Below are 22,182 nucleotides of genomic sequence, written 5' to 3' on the forward strand. Positions count from 1 at the left end.
TAACACATAGAAAGCAGAATATAGGAAGAAATAATCTGAATATATTTTGGACAAAAAACACCAAGAATGTGTCACAAAACATTCCATATATATGAAACAGGATATTATGTATTTCTAACAGACAAAAACTTGTACAAACTAATCTGAGACTTATTAAATTACAAATAAAATAGGAAATTAAACTTATTTGAGTTTTCTTTCCATGTATAAGTTATTCCTTTCAACCAGTAATCATATTTTATTACTAATCTTCAATTGTACAGATTATGGATTTCAAAATTCATGAGTGTAGATTTTCAAAATTTTAATTATGGTTTTCAGTCAACTTTCATGCTTCACAAGCTGTGTTTATATTGCACTCTAAATACTTTTGATTTTCTTGTGTGTGTGCTTGATATGCTTTATATTATGTGTAAGATGTCACAAATTGAACTGACAAATATTCATACTATGTTATATATTACCAGTTAGTTTACTTCCAAAATTACTGAGGAATGTAGAGTAAGAGAAAAAATGGTAGCGGTTTTCAGTGCATAGCCAAGAACCTTACAGTGAGACTTTTTACCATACATTTCTTCACCCCTTTATAATATGCTCAGTTAAAAGAAACTGTTTCCACTTATTCTAAAAATATTTTGTCACATTTTTGCAAAACTTTTACTTGTGAATGATCATTAATCCTATTTAGTTATGGGTACACAATTGTGTTCTCTTAACCTCATAGTATAAGAAGTAAATATCTATCCATAAAAACAACTGATTATTGCACACGTACAGGTTCAGAGACTGTGCCTAAGTATTCCTCAACAATATTTGAAAGAAAGAGAAAATATGTACACTATGAGTATTGTTTGAATTTGTGCATAAATGAAGTTTTAGATTTAGGTATAGGTGATGCAGAGTGAAGACTTGAAGTGATTAAGTACAATTTTAGTTCTAACACACTAAAAATCCTGTTCCTTAGAACACAATAGCATGAATATCCTAAAAAGATGAAGGGGTCAGACTATGTTCTTACTATCATCAAGAAAAACAATAATTGGGCCAGATGGGGTGGAGATTGGGGCAAGTGGAAGGTAAGGATAAACAGGAGAATGTCCTTGAAGAAAAGGTTGCAGGTTTTCCCAAGAGAAAACTTAAAAAGTTAAACTCTGCTCTGAACTCTAGGAAAGCCATTTCTGCTCCTGACACTATATTTCAGGAGAAAATTTGTGTACGACAGGAACAGATTCACAGAGGCAATGCTCATTGTCCAATTTGTCTCCTTTTTGTCACCATAAACATTTATCCATGCATATATACACTTAACACACATGTAAACAGGATTCCTCTGGGCATTTGAGTCAAGAAACAGAGAATGAAGTCAGTTGCCCAAGGTCACAAACTAACTACATTTCCACTCAAACGTGTTACTTCTGTTTCCGTTGTGCATTGTGTGTGTCTGGGAGTAAGAGTGAGTGCATGTGTGTGTGTGTGTGTGTGTGTGTGTGTGTGTGTGTGTACCCACAGGTTTTAATTATGTCTAGTGTAGTTCGGCTCCTGAGCACAGATTCCAAGTGCCATCTAACGGCTGACATTCTGTAACCTCTCTGGACGGTTGGATATTTTTAACAGTCTAAGAGATGTGGAATGGTTAACAGATTAACCTACATTTCTCAAAGGCAGTTTTCTGGATTTTTTAGTTTTAACTAAATTTTTAAAAATTTAAACTACATATTGCTTTTAATGATAGACAACTACCAGAACTGTCAAGGAATAGAAATAAAATCTCTCAAGTTTGAGAGAATCTGAATTCAATTGCTAATAGCAATGCTACTAAAATATTTTTAATCGAACTTATTGCTTACACCAAGTACAGTGATACATTTACATGCATTTTCAAATTTTACAGTAATATTAATCCTTTGAGAATATGGAAGAGTAGAGTGGGAATTGGTTAAATTCACTCATCTCTGGGTTTGAACTCAGGCCTGCTAGGTTTGAGTACTACTGCTTAAATATGACTGTATTAACATATATTAGCCATCAAAAATATCTTACTCCTATTCATGCTGGTGCTAAATAAGATGTATGTTCTTCTTTGTTTATTCTGGAATTATATATATTTTTATCTCCAATGGAAAATTGGAGAAATGGACACTTATAATGAAACATAAGGCCTTAAATTATTAAAACCTCTTTGCCCTTGCTCTCCAGAAAAACAATGAATCAATTTGGATTAATTACAATATGCCTACCTTGATACTTTCTGAAATTCCACTGGAAGAAGAGATCCCTCATCCCTTTCAGTCTTACACTGAAGCATAAAATTGCCGTAAAGCTGTTTAAATAGTTGTACTGCTCTCCCATAGAAGTGGTAGAAGTGGGTGCACTTCAGTCATGGAAGAACTAGTTCCAATATTATAAAGCAATTTGTGATCCCATAAGGTTTTTGTACTACATAGATGTAAAATAATATTATTAGCTCCTACAATCATCACTTCACCATTCACACTTGAAGCAACTGAGGTTTCCACAAATCAGGCAATGTGCAAATTCTGTCATAGTAAAACATTTATTTGTTAAAGTGATATAGATTATTCAAGATTCTACAGCCTTAAATCATGGATGGCAATGTAACATGGATTGATACAGAACTCGATGCCAATGTAGGCTTTTTTCTTTCCTTCTTTAAAAGAAAATACTTGTAGGTCAGAAGAAAAAAAATTTTGGTTTTAAAAGGGGATTAACCATGGTCTGATAGAGCCAGTTCCGCGTCATCAGAGACTTCTGCTTCAGCTCCTGTGGACAATTTCTTCTACGACACCAGTTCAACAATTAGCCTTTGTGAATTGAAACAGTTTTAAATTTTGTCTGGTAAAAATATCAGTGGCAAGTTTTTTCAGGAGAGAGAGAAGTGGTGCTCTTCAGATTAACTCCGGCCTCTGAAATGAAAGAAAAAGAAAAAGAAAAAAAAGAAGAAAGAAAACACACAGCTAATAAGATCACTGGGCTAGCAATCTAGAAGTTACTGAACTGTAAGCACCCAGGTAGGAGCTTATTGCCACAAAATACTAGATATATTTCTGGATACTATTTAGACATGCACATCAGCACTTAAAATGTTCCCTGGTAATTTCAAATTATTGAATATATTAAAAAAATCTCATTTTAGAAAGGAATCTAAATGTTTTAAGACTAAATAGTTATGCAAGTCAGAGCCAAATTGAGGAATGGCATTTTTCCTTGCTTTGATTTTCACATTTATATTCTCAAATTAAGAGAAAAAAAGTTACTTTATTCATTAATGCATGCTATTCAGGCTTTAACAAATATTCACATTGGCTTTTTAAATATGAACATTTTAGATCAAATTTGTTCATCATACCTAAAACCTATGTGATCTCTACTTTTTTAATATATTCTTTTGGAAGCTTTGTATTATATTAAGGTTTTATAAAGTTTAATTATACATTTACTGATAGTGAAGACAATAAATTCATCTACATTAATTAGTTCTTCACCCACAGAACAAATAAAATAAATGTGAAAACTGACAATAACTCACAAGCAAAGGCATTTCATAGTTAACATGATTTTGAAAGAAAATCATATAAAAAACAATTTTAAAATATTTAAATAACAAACTGTGAAAATGTTTTTTCTCTAACATGGGTTCTCAGTACTCATGACTTTCAAATATGTGTATAAATTCTATACTTCAATAAGATAGAAAATAATTTTTGAGAAATATACAATTGCATAATATGAAATAGAAGTAATTTTTCTCCTTTCCATTCAAGAACAACTACATGTTTACAATTTGAGGGTTATAAAATGCATGGAACAAATGAAGGATGAAAAATAGCTTCTTAACTTCAAATATTCTACATCAAAGTGTTGATATAGGACCTATTTGGATAATTTTGTGTGGTAAGGGTAGGCAAAATACTATAGAGATATTTTACTTAAGAAAATATTTCAAAATAGTTAATCGGAATAAGTGAAGTTATTTTTGAGATAAACGATAATTTTTGAGAATTACTGAACAAAGAATTACTGGATGTTTGAAGATTGTTAATAGATAATGGATGTGTATCTGATTTTTAAAAAATAATTACTTGGAAACTACTGAAATATAGACATCACTAGCATACTTTACCTGGAATATTCATTCTAAGGAAAACATTACAAAAATCACTTTAAACTACAATGGGAAATAGCTAAATTCCTCGCTATTGGATTCACAGCACAGCTTATTTTGGTGAAATTGGTTATCAACAAGATTTTTATTTATTTTTGTATATCCAGTAATATGTTCCCTTTGATTAAAAAAAATGATTGTACTACACCAAATTTCATTTCAGGAAGTAGTAATATAGAAAAGACTAAATATACCTAGAAGAAAAATATTGTGGACAGTATAATTAGTTTGACTTTGGAAATAATAAATCATTCCAGAATAACAAACTTTCTTTTAATATCAAGTTAATGATTCTATAACATAGAATAACTATGACATAGTTTAAAGAGTTTTTGGTTCAATTTCACATTACATAATAACATTAACAAACTGTGGGATTATGGTTTATAAAAAACTTGTTATTTTTAAGATTAGGAAATAGCAATCGGTTTTGGGAACAATGGTGTGAATTTGTCTGCCCCGAATCTGCCATTATTGAAACGATGATGTAATATGAAGTTGAATAAAAATTTTATACGTAAGATTCAAAATAACACTTTTTACTTATCAATAAACAAGCATAATGATTCCATAAAGATCTAAATGTGGAACACAAAATTACAAGAGCATCACAAAGAAAAAACAAGATAGACTATAATAACTATGCTAAAATGTTATAAGAACTAAAAATAATGAATTTGTGGTAGGTTCAGGATGTTTTGTCAATGGTCCTCATTTGACAGTGAAAGGGTACCATGCAAAACACTGCACAATCTTATCAATGGTACTACAAATAAAAGGAGAAATTAAAGCTACGTCAACATTAGAGGAAGAAAAATATACGCCGACATTGAATGGATCTGGGAAATTGTTATTGCTCTTACTCTGAATGTAATTAAGACCCATGAGAGATTTTTTATCTTTATAGTTAGGATATCTAAAAAGAAGGAAATGATTTCTAAAGGTCATTGCTGACACTAGGGTTCTATATATTTTTTTTCTGATTTTCTGTAATGTTCAAATAAATACGTCAAAAAGTATGCTTTAATTATTATAAAAATAGTTAAATGTGTTCTACAATGTCTATTCTATTACTCATTATTATTTTTATTTACAATGTCTATTCTATTACTCTTATATTTTTTTAAATTTACTTGAAGGTAATATCATAGGTGGAAGAAACCCTACAGAGCCAAATATTTTATATTGGCCATTCTTGTTTGTACAGAAAACATTGGAAACATATCTGAATCATATACACACATTTGTTTTGCTGCTCAGCTTTTAGTTCATACGATTTCCAAACTGTGTTTTCCCATAGTTGTTTTAATATTGCTGTTTATTTCTAATCAACACTAACTCTTTATTCACTTATATATTAATAGTTTGTCTAAAAGAACTACTACTGTCACCTAGGAAACATTTTTTTTAATATATTAAAAATGTGTTTTAAGTTTTTTTGCTTATTTTATTGTGTATATACATAAGGAACATTTTGATCTCCATATAAGGCAATGGGCAATGTCCAAATGTTTGGAAAATATATTTTGCCACTGGGTGGAAAAAGACATGTGTGTTACCATCCTACAGGGAATATAAACTTAAACTAAAATTGTATAATCCTCCTTATCCCACTACCACCTCCCCACCAAAAAAATAAGAAGCTGTGAGCACAAGGAACCTCTGACAGCTCTCTACCTCACTTCATTCACAAGGTAAGGTACTGCTGACAGTGTGAAAAGCCATGAGAAGACTAGCACACAGGTCACAGTCTCTTCAAAGGGACATTACTGTTTGGTTGTGTTGACAGTTGTAGAAATGATAAGCCTGCTATTGCAGAAATCATTTATCAAATAACAAGAATAGTTGCACTGAAGTCATATGGTGACTTAAATCTGATAACAGAAATGTAGCAAGAAATTGGCTAATGAGTAAATGATGTATTACCACTAAATTTTGTTAACATTCTTCTTTGCCTGTGGATTTATTTTTCTAGCTAATGCTTGTAGAAAGAAAAAAAAAAATAGCCAAAGCATGGAGGGAAAGTTGCTATGACATTATGACATAATGTTTCAAAAAAGGAACTCAATAAAGACTCAGCATAAAATTTTAAAAACAGGTGACATATTCTACATATGCACATTCACTATGAAATCTAATACAAACATACATATGTACACATGAATTTACTACATACAGAAACGACAAATCACTGAAAGATTATGCACCAAATTATTAGTATTCGTATCTGGGTGGTGGGTTATGACATATTTACATTTATTTTTTTATTTTAAGCTATATTTTCCAAAGTTCTCTAATACTAATTACTTTGGGACAAAGAAAAATTGCTATTAGAAATCTTATGTACTTATCACATTGGCAAACCTTTTGCTATCTCAAGTAGCACACAAACTCCCAAGGAGATTACTTTTCTCTAAACTTGACTTCTAACACTGTGGTAAAATAAGGAAATAAACACAATAATATGTAACATGCCCCACAAAATATGAATACTTGGAGAATTGCTTTAATTGGTAATTGAAAGATGATCAGATTGATTCTCCTGCTTCCAAATCTTGATAGAACATTTAGAACCATTCTGGATCATGCTTCTGATAGGGGAAGCTTGACTTTTTAATTCCTTTCTAAGGATATTCTCTTTCAGAACATCCAGGTGTCCAAAGTTATATGATAAATTAACGTTTTCAAATCAAAGACAGAGGGAGACAGGGAGGGAAGAAAGGAAGAAGAAAGAAAGGGAGAGAGGGAGAGAAAGAAAGGGAAGGTGGTAGAGAAAAAAGGCACCTTCGTGCAGGTCCGTTCAATTCTATTAACATCAAGTACGTGCCCGACTCTGTGCTATTGATTGTTTCTAGTGAGCCATCTGTTTGTTTTTTTGCAACATAAGAATGGGACCCTAAATTCAGTAAAGAAATGATGAAAAACATTTTGTTTGATTTGGGGATAGAATTCTTTAGGGGAAACCCAGAACGATGGTCCAAGTTATTGTTATCTTTTAAATAAGAAATGGTTAAAAAAAAAAAAGACCCTTATTTTTACTATCAACAAATAAATCAATGGCTTTTTCTAAGAACCTTTAAAAGCAGAATATTTTTTCTGTGCCAAATCTTAAGCAAATGGCTGATGCATCCAGATGTTTGAACAGATTGCTAAAGTGTCATTCTGCTCTGGAAACACACTTTCTGATCCAATTAAAATGCAGGAATCAAATACTCATTTGAAACTTAAAAAAGAAAGAAAGAAAAGAAAACCAAGAAGAGTAATTGGTTGTTGACAAAAGGAATACCATGAACATTTCATGTGTTGTCTTTTGTTCCATTTTATAGCGGCTTCATTCATTTCATATACATGAAACACTTCTGTTCATCCACTTTCGGTGAGGCCTAATATATTACCTCAGCTTCTATTAGAATGTGGAGCTCAAGGATAGGAGTGAATATATTCTTATCAAGCTACTGTCTTCACGTTGGGAAATATTTGTAAAAATACATATGATATCATGCGTGACTACAAATGTGACTCCAAAGTTACACTAGTATTCCCTTTATTCTTACAATGTGAATCAGAAATATTTGGTTAACCAGAAATATGTCTAAATTTAGGAACTGGAAATTCACTTAACCAAACTGAACTTCACTGTTTACCACTGAGCATTGAGTAAGTTTTAATGGAAAATTTCAACAAGTTACATAAACTAGCAAAATAAAAATTAAAAATTCATTTATAAAAGAATATACCCACTTAAGTGCCAAAGCATGTGACAGGTAACAAGAATCTCACCTGTGTCTCCTGGACAGTCTGGTCAACATTAGTCGGCAAAGCATCTGGGAATAAAATTTTCAGTGTCATGAACAATTCATTTTTTATGAAACAGACCTTAAAATACTTCTCACTGAAACCTTGATAAGATTCATCTTAACAAAGAGTTATCTGCACATTTTTTTGGATAACAACTTACCAGTTATTGGGTTAATTGCAATTGATTTTATAATACTTCATAGTTCTCTATGGCTATTTCCCGATACATAATATTCTAAATGCAGAATTTTTAAAAATATTGTTCTAGTTACTAAAATGAGTAGTTATCAATACGGAATGCACGTTTCCTGCAAGAGTTCAATAAGAGAATCAGGCTTCTATTCATTTTCCTTACTCAAAGTTAACATTTCGACCACAGAGTTGCATATGATTAACATGGAAAGATACATCAAGGAAAAACAATCCAAAGCAGGAAATGTAGTTTTACCATATTCACCACGCAAAGTATAAAATAATAATTTGCAATATAAACCATTATTCAATAACCCCCAAGATAATAATAGCATGTTTTGCTGAATACCAGTTTATCCCTATATAAAACAGTAATGTTCTAAATGCAAACATTCTGCCTTCAAATGTTCATATGTATATTCCAATTGGCTATAAATGTTTAATATCATTAAATAGCCCTGTACAGTACACATTCTATTTCCTCCCAAATGTCCTATTTTAAAGCAAATACTCTAGTCATTAAGAAGGGACACAATTATAAGAAAAAATTAGGTGTCTCAGGAAAATGTCATTCTAAGGGTTCACAGGTGAGTGTGATGAGAACAGTACAAAATACTTTTTGATAAAACCTCCAGCATAAATATTCATATAAATTTACAATGACCTCTGGAGATTAGGTTTTACATGAAAGCAATAACAAGACATGTTCACATTATACAGAAAAAAAAAAAATTAGGCAATTACATTATGGTAGAGCCCACATAGTATATTCCATAAGTCCCTTCACGTTGATGGTAACTTTAGATCCTAAATTTTGACTTTGAAATAGCTGAAAAAATCAGAAGACAGTGGTACACTGATTATTTTATATTGAATATTTATGATATTTGATGAAATTGCAGATGCATTAATATTACCTTAAAGAGGTAATTTCATACTTTAATATACTCCCAGTTACAAACTGTTACTTTCTATGTCCCCCTTCAGATAACACCACGATTAGGATGACTCGATCTCAGTAATATGTTTACCATTCTTTATTCTGTACTGCTAAAAGGATGGTTTCTGTTGCAAAAAACGAACAAACAAACAACCTATCCCAAACCTGACAAAACTAATTGTATTTGTAATCCCAGCATGTATTTATCTAGCATGGGAGGGAAAGGACTGAGTAATATGAAAGACAGAGCTCTGAAACAATTATATTTAAAATTCCAGTCATTAATTTTGGTTATTTTCTCTCTCCTCTATGAAATTTTAAAAGTGATATATTTTTTATCCATAAATTTACCTCAACTAACACTGAACACACAAACACTATAAGGTAAATTGTCATTATGATTATTAGTGTTTTATTACCAATGGAGGAAGATAAGAAAAATCCTATTCCCATCCAATCCACCTCTGGGCTGAAGTCCTTTCCCCAAAACACATTACACACACTCACACACAGAAGCTTCCACATATGCTGTTGAAGTGGAAAGATTCGACTCTTCCTGAGACTCAAGGGAAGGCTGAGCAAGGGAAAGGGGGTACATAGTCTTCATTCTGTCTAAAATAAATGAACACTGCTTGCTTATCATTATAAAATGTAGTTGGAATTCTGCCACACCGAGAAGAAAACGGGCTCGTATCTGAAGTCTTCTTTGGAAGAAACACCCCATTTACTTTCACAATTCTTGTACAAGAAGATGCTTTATGTTTTTGAAATTTTTTAAACTACTGGCATTTTAATGATTGTTTTTAACTTTATTATTATGAATAAACAGAGGGGGAAATACTAAAATTTAGGAAGTAAAAGGCTATTGATGTGAACTTTGTGATAATTGTTTTATTAATTTTTTAGTTTTATAAATGAATATTAATTTCCTTACAGTAATATAAGCAAATAAAATAGTTAAAATTTAGTTTGGAAGTACTTTTTGAGTGCTTTAAGGCAAAGCAGAAAATACTTCATGAAATAAAGAAGATTCCTGTAGACAATGGAAGACATATAATTTAAAAAAATTCTTTAAATTCTTGTGGAGAAAGTATGTATCATTCAGGTAGTAAACTTGTTATGTCTATAGGTGGCTTACAATAGCTCAAAAACTTATATTCTAAAACTTTTTTAGTGAACTATATCTGCAAAGTAGCTAAAATCAACTGTCTAAAAGCATAAAAAAGCTTACTGTGACCTCAACTTAACTAATACATTTAATGGTTAGAAAAAAAATGTAGAAAATGTGTTGTTCTCAGCAAAGGTGTTATTGTATCTAATTTAAATGATTGTATTTAATGTACCTCTGGGCTAATCTATTTGTAAACTAAAAATAAATAATATTCATCAAACCAAACTTCATTACTTCTTAGGATTTTGAGCCTACTTCAGATGCTTCACTATTCCTTTATGGAACTTATCTATTATATATACTTTTCTTTAAAAAGACCTACTTTAATAATAGTTTGACATTTTCAAATTGGGGGACAATTATCCAAAACAAAAAGTAACACAGAAATACATATAATTTTTAAAAAAGTTTGGAGTAAATATCTGTAAATATATTATTTGTCAGTTTGTTAGTGAACAAACTGAAACCATAGTGTAAAATGACTAAAAATTAAAGAAGAATAATTAAGAACAAGGAAGCAAAAACAATATATACAACCTATACACAGTCAGCAACAACAAACAGCAAAACCATATGCTTTGAATCACATATATGTAGTTGGTTAAATAAGGAATGTAAGAAATGACAGAAAGAAAAACAACAAGAGGGACAGAATTTCTTGCTTATAGTAATATAATATCTGGATCACAAATCTCCATTGTGCTAATTAATCAAAGTTCTTAATATTGAGCTTTCTTCCCTGGCTCCATTCACTTATTTATTCATCTATCCATTTGCTCATTCATTCATCTGAGTAACTACTGCATTTTGGATATTATACCAGGCACCTTTAATCACCCCCAACCTTCCCATAGATTTATCTTTCAGCCACTTCACACTGAAACTGCCCTGAGCAAAACATTTTTCATATACTTATCAACAACACCAAATAACATCTGACCCTCTTGATAGGCCAAGTTTTGTTCACATATTTTGTTCAAATATAAACTTTTTGAAAGATAGGAACACAGGCCTTCTTAACACCTGTAGAACAAGTGTTCAAGCATTTGGTTAATTCACCCTAAAAAGAGTCTTGTAAAAGCAATAACAATTTAAATGGTTTAAATGGCTTTAGTCAAACAGAATAAAATTTCACATGATTAGATATTATGAGTTCTAAATGTTTATGAGAAATAAAATATATTTAATTAAAGTTTCATTAGAAGCATAAGCAGGAAATTGATTTTTAAAAATCCAGGCAACTGGAAAATAGAACATAAGTTAATCAGTAGCTTGGAGTAGACACACTAAGCTGCTGCCTGTTCTGTGTGATTTCAGCGCCCCCTTGACCACAATGTTCATTGTGCCAGAGATTCCTTGTTTGGGGATTCATTTCTTTAAGTTTTGAAATCTTTTATATATTCAGGATATTTTAATACCATGCAGGTAAAAACTAGGAAGGTGAAAAATAATATGCCTTTGTCAATCAGCACTTCATGAAGAATTAAGTAACTGGTGTTAATTAAAAATGTTTAGTTGGGACTAGAGCATTATTACAGACATAGTGTTGAAAATACACTTCACTTTGAGCAATGCTTTGATTTTACAAAATAATACCACACATGTGATCTCATTTATTCTTTACAAGAACTATATACCAGGAAGGCTGATTATATTTTAGAAATGTGAAAGACAAACTTCAGAAAAAGAAGCAGGGCAGGAAAGGCATTTAGGAAACACCTAAGGTAATGAAAGCCCATTAGACAAATTTTTTCATGAGTTGCTCAGAAAGTCATCTCTAACTGCTTTAATCTAATCCACTTTTGAATGTCATTACGATAAATCATGTATAATATGTGCCTTGGTCAAGTTGAAATTAACTGAAAATTTTATAAATGCTTCCAACAAGAGGAAATTAAACCAATAACGGACATTCTTCACCTGTGTTTTAAATGGTATTTCAAGTAATCTGAAAGAGTTACTAAACTTTTACTGTGTGTTTAACTTACTCCCAGGGAGTAATTTACATAAAGTCCGTATCTTATTATATTATGGCTAAAATTTTTTGTGCAACGTTCCCACATGAACCTTATTCTCAAAAAAAAAAACCCCAAAAATAAAACAATAACAAAAAACCCCCAAAGTCCTGTTTACTGATCTTTAATTAAACACCATTAAGTTACCATATAATATTGTAAAAAATTTCAGCAAGTAGATAGAACATTTCTCTATAGACCTTGATTTCAGTGACTGTCCAAGAATGTCATATTATCAAGGAGCAATATTACGGTCTGACTAAATTAAAAATCCTTTTTTAAATGACATATTCCCACTAAGCTATATAATTTCTAATTAAATTTCATCACAAGTTTTGGTTCAAATAATAAATACATTTACTCAGAGAGAAACATTCAAATTCAGAATTACAGAGCAGAAGGCAAAAATGAAACTACTATCTGGTTAATGAGCAATGACTTTATATTGCTTATAAATGTAATAAGAACTCTATTAGAAGATTTTTATTTAACTTGGTGATAAAAATAAATATTCCTTTGATAAAGGCAGTTTTGTATTTTTGTTTCCCTATTTAACTTGCATTAAGAAAAATATAAAGCTCATTTGGTCACCAAATGTGTACTGAATGAATGAAAACACCTTCATAAGCCCAGGCAGATGCATATGACTTAAAACTGGCCTGTGACTTAAAACTGAATTGGCATTTTTTGCCAAATGAAAAATCAATTGCATTTTCTTCTGCTTCCCACTGAAAAAGCTGTGTCATAGATGAGAAATATCTTAGACCCATTAAGGCACCTGAACCAAGAATGTTGATTAGAAGGGTACTTATTTTAACACTGTCTGGGTATACTTGACTATTTTATTTTAAACAACATGACAACACAGAGCTGTTCTCTAAAATATTTGCCTAAAAACAAACACCACTGTCATTGAAAGAAAATATACAATCTACTCATTGAAAAATACCAATCATCCATAGGTGGTACTTTGTAAGACTGGAGGAAATATCATTATTTATGCAAGACTTTTTTTTTCATATGACAACTTTTATTTTGTGGTCTGCTATTGCAGAACCTGGTAGCTGGTCCTAGAATGGGGAAGGCACTGCTGTCATGCTTTTTCCCTAAACAATTTTATATGTATGACCTTCATATATACATGGATATATATGAAGTTACTTCATATACATCCATGTATATATGAAGTAACTATACCCTAGAGGGTTTATATGCCATGGCTCTGTTAGCCATGAATCAGAGAGATAAGACTGGGATTTCAAATTCCAATTTCCTATGTGAGTTCTCAAAATAATTTTTTCATTAAAAAGAAATAATAGGTTACACAGTGCTTTCCAATATCCACTCAGAATTTGAAAGAGTTGCTTTTCCACTATGCCCATCAGAACTGTTGGACTGAATTAACATCGCATTCATAGACATGCTTCTTTTAGAAAACAGTCCGCATGTGTTCGGTGAGTTAATATAATAATAGCATTCCTTTAATTCTCCATTCAGGGAGTACCTGTGCCTTGCTCTGGATCTCTCAGCAGGCAAAGTGAGAAACTTACTTGGCTTTGAATGTGCTCTTTTAGATGTGGGTCCCTCTGTGCCAGAATCAGGAGGTCGACTAGCTAACTGCAAGGCAGTTGAGTTGTTCCTGTTAGTGTTTTGGGTCTCAACATTTGTGACAGCTTCACTCTGTGGTTCGGTACTTGGCTTCGTGCCAGTCTTTCTTTTCTGCTTTTGAGACACAGAAGTACTTGAAGTCCAGGTAGGAGGCAAAGCAGAGGTAGTGGTAGAGGAGTCCTGACTTGAACAAGTTTCTGAACATTGTATCACATTGTCATTGGCAACTTTAAAACACTGGGCATTCTCTTCGTGTCCCACAGCTTGTTTGGACATGGACTGGGGCAGCGTCACACTGCAGCCTTGTATTTGAGCCCCATTAGTTTGAGAGCAGACGTTGCTGACCTTGGTGACCTTGTGTTGCCCATTATTGTTACAAACCTTATACCGGATCATTAGAATGATGATGAAAACCAGCACAGAGGCTACGATGATTCCACCAATAATAATAATCATGGTGCCTCCCAAAAACTGGGACTGCATGAAATGGCACCGCACATAATCGTCTTCCGTAGTAAACTGGATGCAACCCACGACTCTTGTGGCAGTGAGGGAAGTAATGCCATCATCATATATTGCCAAGACACATAAGTCATACATAGTTCCAGCAGCCAGGTTGTTGACAAGAAAAGTTTTGCTCGTAGGAGGTATCATTCTGAGGGACAATGGAATTTGTGTTAATATTAAAAACAAAACAAAACAGATACACACACAGTCATTATGACTTTAGTTCTGTTTCATTTTAGTACTCATTAAGATAAGCACGTTTATAACATATGAAATATGAGAAAATGATCTAATCTTATATTTACCCAGTTAAAATGGCTAAAAGTAATTGTTGGATTCTGCATCATATTAATGGTGCCTGCACTATGTCTTGACAAGCTTACTAATTACATTGCTTGGCAAAGCAGAATTCCTAATAAAAGCCACTGCTAAAAAAATCATTTAGGACAAATTACTTTTGAAAGGCGTGACTGTGACATTATCTGACTACTAAACAAATCCATTTAGCACTTACAACACCTCTGTGACTAAAAGCCAATTTGAAGGAAGGGAAAACACTGACAATCACATTAGAAACCAGAATGGAAATGAAATTCAGAGTATTTCTTTTTCAAATCAGTTATAAGCTACTATGGAATGGTACCCATTAAATCTATCTTTAAGAACTAAGATAATTACTAAGATTAAAGTACTTTATTTACAGATCTCAACCCTCTCTTATGTCTTCAACACTTGGTTCCCAGTATGCTTTTATCTATAAATGAGGTTGATGCGTAATATTATCCTAGAATCATGAACAGGGCAAAGCTGTTGACCAGAGCATAAATCCCTTATCCTCCCCATTGTGGGCTGATGAAATTACTTTCACAACATAGTCTGTAAAGTTTGATAAGAGTTTAAGACACCTCTGAATCCACTGTATCACTAAAGTCTTCTGTGGCTCCTATTCACTACCTTGTTCTACTCAGTAGCAACCATATATGACTAAGATTTAATTTGGAAAATAGGCTTGAAACTCTCTTTTTTCTCTGAAAGAGTTTTAGAAATTTCAAGACTTGGCAATGCTAATCTATTATATAACCTAAATAATGTGTTCTAAATGTACCAAGAAACTTTTAGGCTCGAGTATGTATTGTGGTTGAGATCACTACCATTTAGTGAGTGCATAAGAAATGCCAGGCATTACTAAGCACTTTATATGCATTATGATTTCATTTTTACAATGACTTATGAGGTAGGCATTATCACCATTTTACACATGACAAACATTAAGGTCAGGAATTCAAGCAATTTCCTCAGGGTCATAAGAGAATTTACTTGTCATGGAAGGATTAAAATCTTGGAATTTGGAAAATAGAAACTGACCTATTTTACAGAGCTAACGTTTAAAGTATATAGAATGTCTAGTACCTACAGGAAAGTAAGGGGTAGGGGTAGATGCTCATCTTTGACAACGGGTTAAATAATCCATAGCCTAAGTGAAAAGCTGAGTATGACAACAGCAAACTACTATATGCTAATATACACGCATCGCAGTCTACATCCCCATACATTTAGTGATGAGAGGAATATTAGAAACCATTTACTCTAATCTCTTCCTTTTAAAGATGAGAAAATTAAAACTCAGCCAAGTAGAACCTTGCCCAGCATCGGTCACATGGTTAGCTAGGTCAGTTTTGTTTTTTCCTACCAGCCCAAGCTTATTTTTAAAAAAAATTTCTCTCATTTCCATACATGAGCAAAAATCAAATTATCTTCAAGAATTCATCTGGATATATAAAATCTGATTTTACCTTATTTCAGAAAAGCTGAAAGGCAAAATATATATATTTGTATATATATATATATACATATATATATATATATATATATACACGTATACACATGTATATTTCAAAGCCATGATTTTACATCATTTCCTAGGAGTAACAATAGTCTATCATGAGTAAAATTATATGGAGAGGTAAAAATGTATATTTCCAACTGAAAATTGGACAAGATGTGACTATAAATCAATGAGGCTGAACTTTAGAAAAACATACCAGAAATTCTTTAGTCAGATGCAAATTCTCCACAAATATCCTTACCCAGAGATTACACATTTAACTCCACTGATACTTTCACTGCTCAAAATACTTATAAACTTTCTCTTTGGAACTGTCTTAAGAACCAGTGTATATGAGACAACACACACACACACATAACTCAATCACTCAAAAAATCAGTCTCATTATTTTATAGTTACATCCTATTTTTGACCAAAAATGGCAATACCCATCTTGATCACCCACCTTATTCACAAGACTTGGCTCCAAATGGCTTTTGCTTGTTTCCAAAATTCAAATTCACCCTCAAAAGACGAAGATTTGCCACCACTGAGGATATTCAAAATAGTATGACGAAGGTTCTAAAGATAATTCCAAAAATGCTTTGAGCAATGGCAGCATTATTGGGATAATAGTATAGCCTCCCAATGTGACTTCCTTGAAGGAAAGAACACTCATGTGGATGTGTAAGTTCTGGTATGTTTTTGAATTTTTAAGATAAATCAATCTTGTTCTCTGATAGTCACATCTCTTAGATGAGGGGGAAAAAGTAAGTAAGCATAATATTAAATATAAATTTGAACTCTCTGAAAATAACAGCATTCAAAATATTTCTCCACATGTATTCACCTTTCACAAGCCTTACATTATATACTTTAAAAAGTGGAGTACTTTAATTACAACACAGAGTAGCACTGCTGATTGAAAAAAATCAGTAGTAGATTATCAAGTCCTACACTAAGAGGCACAGCAAGTACAAAAATTTGCTTAATTTTTCTTACCTGTAAACAAGGGTGTCATCATAAGTACCATTGTACTGGATTTGAAACATACGTATTCCCGGGATATTTCTTTGAAAATTAAATTTAAGCAGTGCCGTAGATGATGTTGCTTCTGCCACCACAATTTTATCTTGACTGATTTTAGTATCACCATTACTAGTGCTTGCATTAGAACCTGACTTAGTAGAAGTTGAGATATCTGAAGAACCAGGATCAGGCTCATGGATATGGTTCGTACTGTTTAGTAAGTGAGGGAGCTTAATTATATGAAGATCCACCATTTGTGTTGCTTCCCCAGCAGGATTGGAAGCAATGCAGGTAAAAGCTCCTGTATCCTTAATAGTTGTTATAAGAATGTCAAGTGTTCCATTATCATACACCAGAGATCTTGTTGCATTTGAAATAAGCTTCCCTTCAGGAGAAATCCAGTGAATTGCAGGTTCGGGGTCTCCCCTGGCTTTGCACCTCAGGGTTGCCCTCTGACCCTCCAGGACTCTCATCTCATGTGTATGACGAGTAATGAGAGGAGGCTCACACAAAAACTCTTCCTCAGGAATTGACCAAAAATAGCGGCCAGTTAAAAGTGCTGGGGAAGCACAGGTCTCCAGGTCATCTTCTCTGGACAGACGCCTCAACCACAGCAATTCACAGTTGCAATGCAAAGGGTTTCCACCAAAACTTAATGCAAAAGTAGATGGGCTTATGATTCCTGAGGTTGCTAGGACCTGAGCTCGCTGAAAGAGAGGGTCAGGTGGTAGCTTCTGTAATTTATTTGATGTTACATCTAGCCGAGTCATCTTGTGCAAGTGGGAGAAAGTCCCCTTAGGAATGTTATCAATCATATTGTGATCCAAACTGAGGGTGTGCAAGCTAACCATCTTCTCAACAGCATCCCATGGTATTGTTTCTAAATTATTATAGGACAGATCCAGCTCCTCGAGGGCAAAGACATCATCAAATGCTGTAGAAGAAATTAAAGTCAGCTGATTGTTGTTCAGTATCAAATGATGGAGATTGGAAAGCCCACTGAACATATCATTTGTAATTTTAGTCAATCTGTTGCTATTCAAATGCAATGCCCTCAGATTCCGTAAGTCAGCAAAAGCATGAGGTGTAATAAAACTTATTGTATTCCTGGATAGAGTCAGGTCCACCAAGCTGGTCATATTGGCAAAATCTTTCCTTTTAATATTTGTAACAAAATTGTCTGCCAAACGCAGTTCCACAGTTCTTCTGTCAATGTTTGGTGGCACAAACAAAAGCCCTTTCTTGGCACAAAGGGTTGCAAGATTAGGAGACAAAATCTGACAGACACAACGCTTTGGACAGATCTGAGCTTTCACTGCTATGCCAATGAAAAACAGATAAAAAAGAAATTTTTCCATTGTAGATCAGTTTTAAGAGCCTGTAAGAGAAGACACAAAATATAGTGTTAGCATCTAGTCATTTGAGTGAAGTTCATATTCCTACTAAAATAATCTTTTTTATGCAAATTAGAATATAGAACCAATTTATTCACTTGCTTATTTAACCAAATATAAAATATTAACTCTGTATTGTCTGTGTAGTAGACCCTAGGATAAAAAAAATATACCATTCATGACCTCATGAGATTTAAAATCAACTGGTGAAAACAAAGAAGTCAACAGATTATTATAATTCTGTCAATTAAGTGCTATTTTTGAAATATGTCCAGGGCACTCCCTGGGTTCACAAAAAAGAGACATTCAGCCCAGACTGGAGGGTGGGAGCTCAGGAAAATTTCCACTAAACCTCCAAAAGACATCTTGTAAATTCAAAAGCTTAGACATATTTAGAGATTTGCAAGTATTTCAATTTACTAGTCTGAGCATAAACAAAAAGAGACAATATTTGTATTTGTTAACCTTGTGGCAAGATACTTGAAAGTAATTAATTGTTAATTAAATTTTATTCATCTTTACGAACTATCTTGAAAATAGTACAACCTCCACATCCTAGCTGCAAATACAGGATCCTGTTCTCAAATATAAAAAAGGCTGAAAATTTACCACAAATGCTCTGAGCTCCTTAACTATTAGAATGTTTCATGTGATATAATGTGGATTTTTGAAGATAATTTATGGAAAGCAGTCATCAAAATACTTGACAGTGAGTCCAAGATGTCATATTCCATTTTCCTTTTCTGAAAAAAACTTAGTGCACTTGTATTTATTCAAATTTATTTTTAAAAAACTTGACAGTTTCATTTCTATCTTGATCTTAAGTATTTGCTCTTGAAAATAATCATCAAAAATAACAATACTGGGCTTCCCTGGTGGCGCAGTGGTTGAGAGTCCGCCTGCCGATACAGGGGACACAGGTTTGCGCCCTGGTCCGGGAGGATCCCACATGCCGCGGGGCGGCTGGGCCCGTTGAGCCACGGCCGCTGAGCTTGCGCGTCTGGAGCCTGTGCTCCACAACGGGAGAGGCCACAACGGTGAGAGGCCCGCGTACAGAAAAATAAATAAATAAATAACAATACTAACGCATACATGATTAAAATTCTCAAAAAGTACGTGTAATTTTAAACACCAAAAGGGAAAACAGCTGCAGAAAATCACTTAAATGTTTAATTGATGAAAATATGAAATACATAATTATTCTAGAAATGATGCACCTAGTTTTCTAAATAAAACCTATTCTTATAGGTTTGATTTATTTTATGCCTATTTTATGTCATATTAAATGTGGTTGTAATGAATATGAACTGTCATTCTCAGCAAATGAAATAGTCTTACTCTTCTGTTCATGACAGAATAACTAGTACTTAGCCTTTCAGTAATAAGCAAAATTTAAAAAAACAAACAAAAAAAAGAAACTGTACAAAAATATGTAAAATGTCTGTTTCAGACATTGGAGAAAAGGAAGCAGAGAACTGTGTTCCTTGAAAAAGTGAATTAAAAAAAATGAACCCTATCATTGATCCCTAGAGTCACTTTCCAAACCACATCACAAGGAGGGAAAACAAGGCAAAGCATGAAGAGTCTTATTCAATTGAAGAGAACTGAGATTGGAGTGCAGAGTCTCAGGTGGCTTGACTTTATGGGGCAAAGTACCAGAAATGAGAGAGTTATCAAAAGAACACCAGAAATCTCTGTACATAGAGACAGAACAATAGATACTAAGTATACTGAAACACTGATGGGGAAAAAAGTGAACAAAAACTCAGTGACTTGTGGAAAAATATTAAAAAGTCAAACATACATATAATTGGAGTATTAGAAGAAAGCTGTAATGTAGAAATATATCTGAAGAAATAAAGGCAACTTCTTTTTTTCAAATTTGTGATAAAAAACCCGAAAAATCCAAGCTGAAAACAAGAAAAACCCACAAAGACACAACACAATCAAATTGCAGATAACCAAAGAAAGAGGAAAAACAATCTTAAGAGCAGTCCCTAAAATAGGACACATTACAAAAAGATATGGTGAACAAAATAAAAATAAAAATAATGTCTGACTCCTCACTGATTTCTCTTTGGGAATAAAGCAAGATGGAAGACAATGAGAAATCTCTTTAAAGAGCTTCCAGAAAAAGAAAGGCCTGCCAAACTGGGTGGGGGTTTATATATTCATAAATTATGAAAGTAAAATAAAAACGTTTTGAGAGAAACAAACTGAAATTTTCATTACCAGAAGAACTTGAATCTTTATAGATGCATAAAAAGCAACAGAAATGGTATATCTGTGGGTAGGTATAAAATATTTCATTGTGTTTTAATATGTTTATAAATAGTACTCTGGTGTGGATATAAACAGTTACAAAAAACATTCACACCCTAACAATTAAACATGCTGGATAAGCTACAAATTATATATTTTTAAAAATAACAACATCATAATTCTGAAAATACAAATAAACTTAATGGAACTATATTCCACATAATGACAGTCCTTGATGAAAGAGAGGATATACAGAGGTGTCCCCCTTCTTCCCCCATCAACAGAAAAGTAAATAGAAGAACCCACCTGGCATAAATTGGGGTGAGGAGAAACCAGCCTAACTTTTAATAAACTTTTTAAAAAATATCTTATTGTTTTAGGGCAGTATTAGGTTTACAACAAAATTGAGAGGAAGGTACAGAGATTTCCCATATACCAACTACTCCCACACATGCAGAGTCTCCTCTATCATCTACACCCCTTACCAAAGTGGTACATTTGTTACAGCAGATGAATCTACTTTGGCGCATCATAATCACCTAACGTTCATAGCTTACATTAGGGTTCACTCTTGGTATTATACATTATATATGTCATTATATATGTCAATATATAATGACATATATTCACCATTTTGGAATCATACAGAGTATTTTCACTGCCCTAAAAATCCTCTGTGCTCTGCCTATTCATCTCTCCTCAGCCCTTCCCTGGCAATCACTGATCTTTTTACTGTCTCCATAGTTCTGTTTTTTCAAGAATGTCATAGAGCTGGAATCATACAGTATGTAGCTTTTTCAGATTGACTTCTTCCGTTTAATATGTTTTTAAGGTTCCTCCATGTCTTTTCAAGGCTTTGCAGCTCATTTCTTTTTAGCACAGAATAATGTTCCATTGTCTGGGTATACCACAGTTTATCTACTCACCTACTGAAGGACATCTTCGTTGTTCCCAAGTTTTGGCAATTATGAAAAAAGCTGCAATACACATACATGTACAGGCTTTCGTGTGGACATGTATTTTTTACTCCTTTGGGTAAATACCAAGGAATGCAATTGCTGGATTGTATGGTAAAACATGTTTAGTTTTCTAAAAAACCATCAGAGTGGCTGCACCAGGAATGTGTGAGAGCTCCTGTTGTACCACTTCTTCTTCAGCACTTGGTGTCAGTGTTACAGATTTTGGTCATTCTAATAGATGTGTAGTAGCATTTCATTGTTTTAATTTGCATTTCCCTGGCGACATATGATGTGGGATA

General features: G+C 33.0%; 1 protein-coding gene across 1 annotated transcript; it reads right to left on the reverse strand.

Moving 5' to 3' along the window:
- Positions 1–2,545: 2,545 nt before the first annotated feature.
- Positions 2,546–18,626, reverse strand: LRFN5 (leucine rich repeat and fibronectin type III domain containing 5). The gene is made up of 4 exons (XM_060003463.1): positions 17,242–18,626; positions 13,850–14,562; positions 7,964–8,007; positions 2,546–2,924 (listed from the first exon to the last, which is right to left on the reverse strand). The coding sequence occupies exons 1-4, from the start codon at positions 18,624–18,626 to the stop codon at positions 2,907–2,909; spliced, it is 2,160 nt and encodes a 719-aa protein (XP_059859446.1). The 3' UTR covers positions 2,546–2,906.
- Positions 18,627–22,182: the final 3,556 nt, after the last annotated feature.

The sequence above is a fragment of the Delphinus delphis genome, chromosome 2 (genome assembly GCF_949987515.2).
Source record: "Delphinus delphis chromosome 2, mDelDel1.2, whole genome shotgun sequence".
NCBI classification, from domain to species: domain Eukaryota; kingdom Metazoa; phylum Chordata; class Mammalia; order Artiodactyla; family Delphinidae; genus Delphinus; species Delphinus delphis.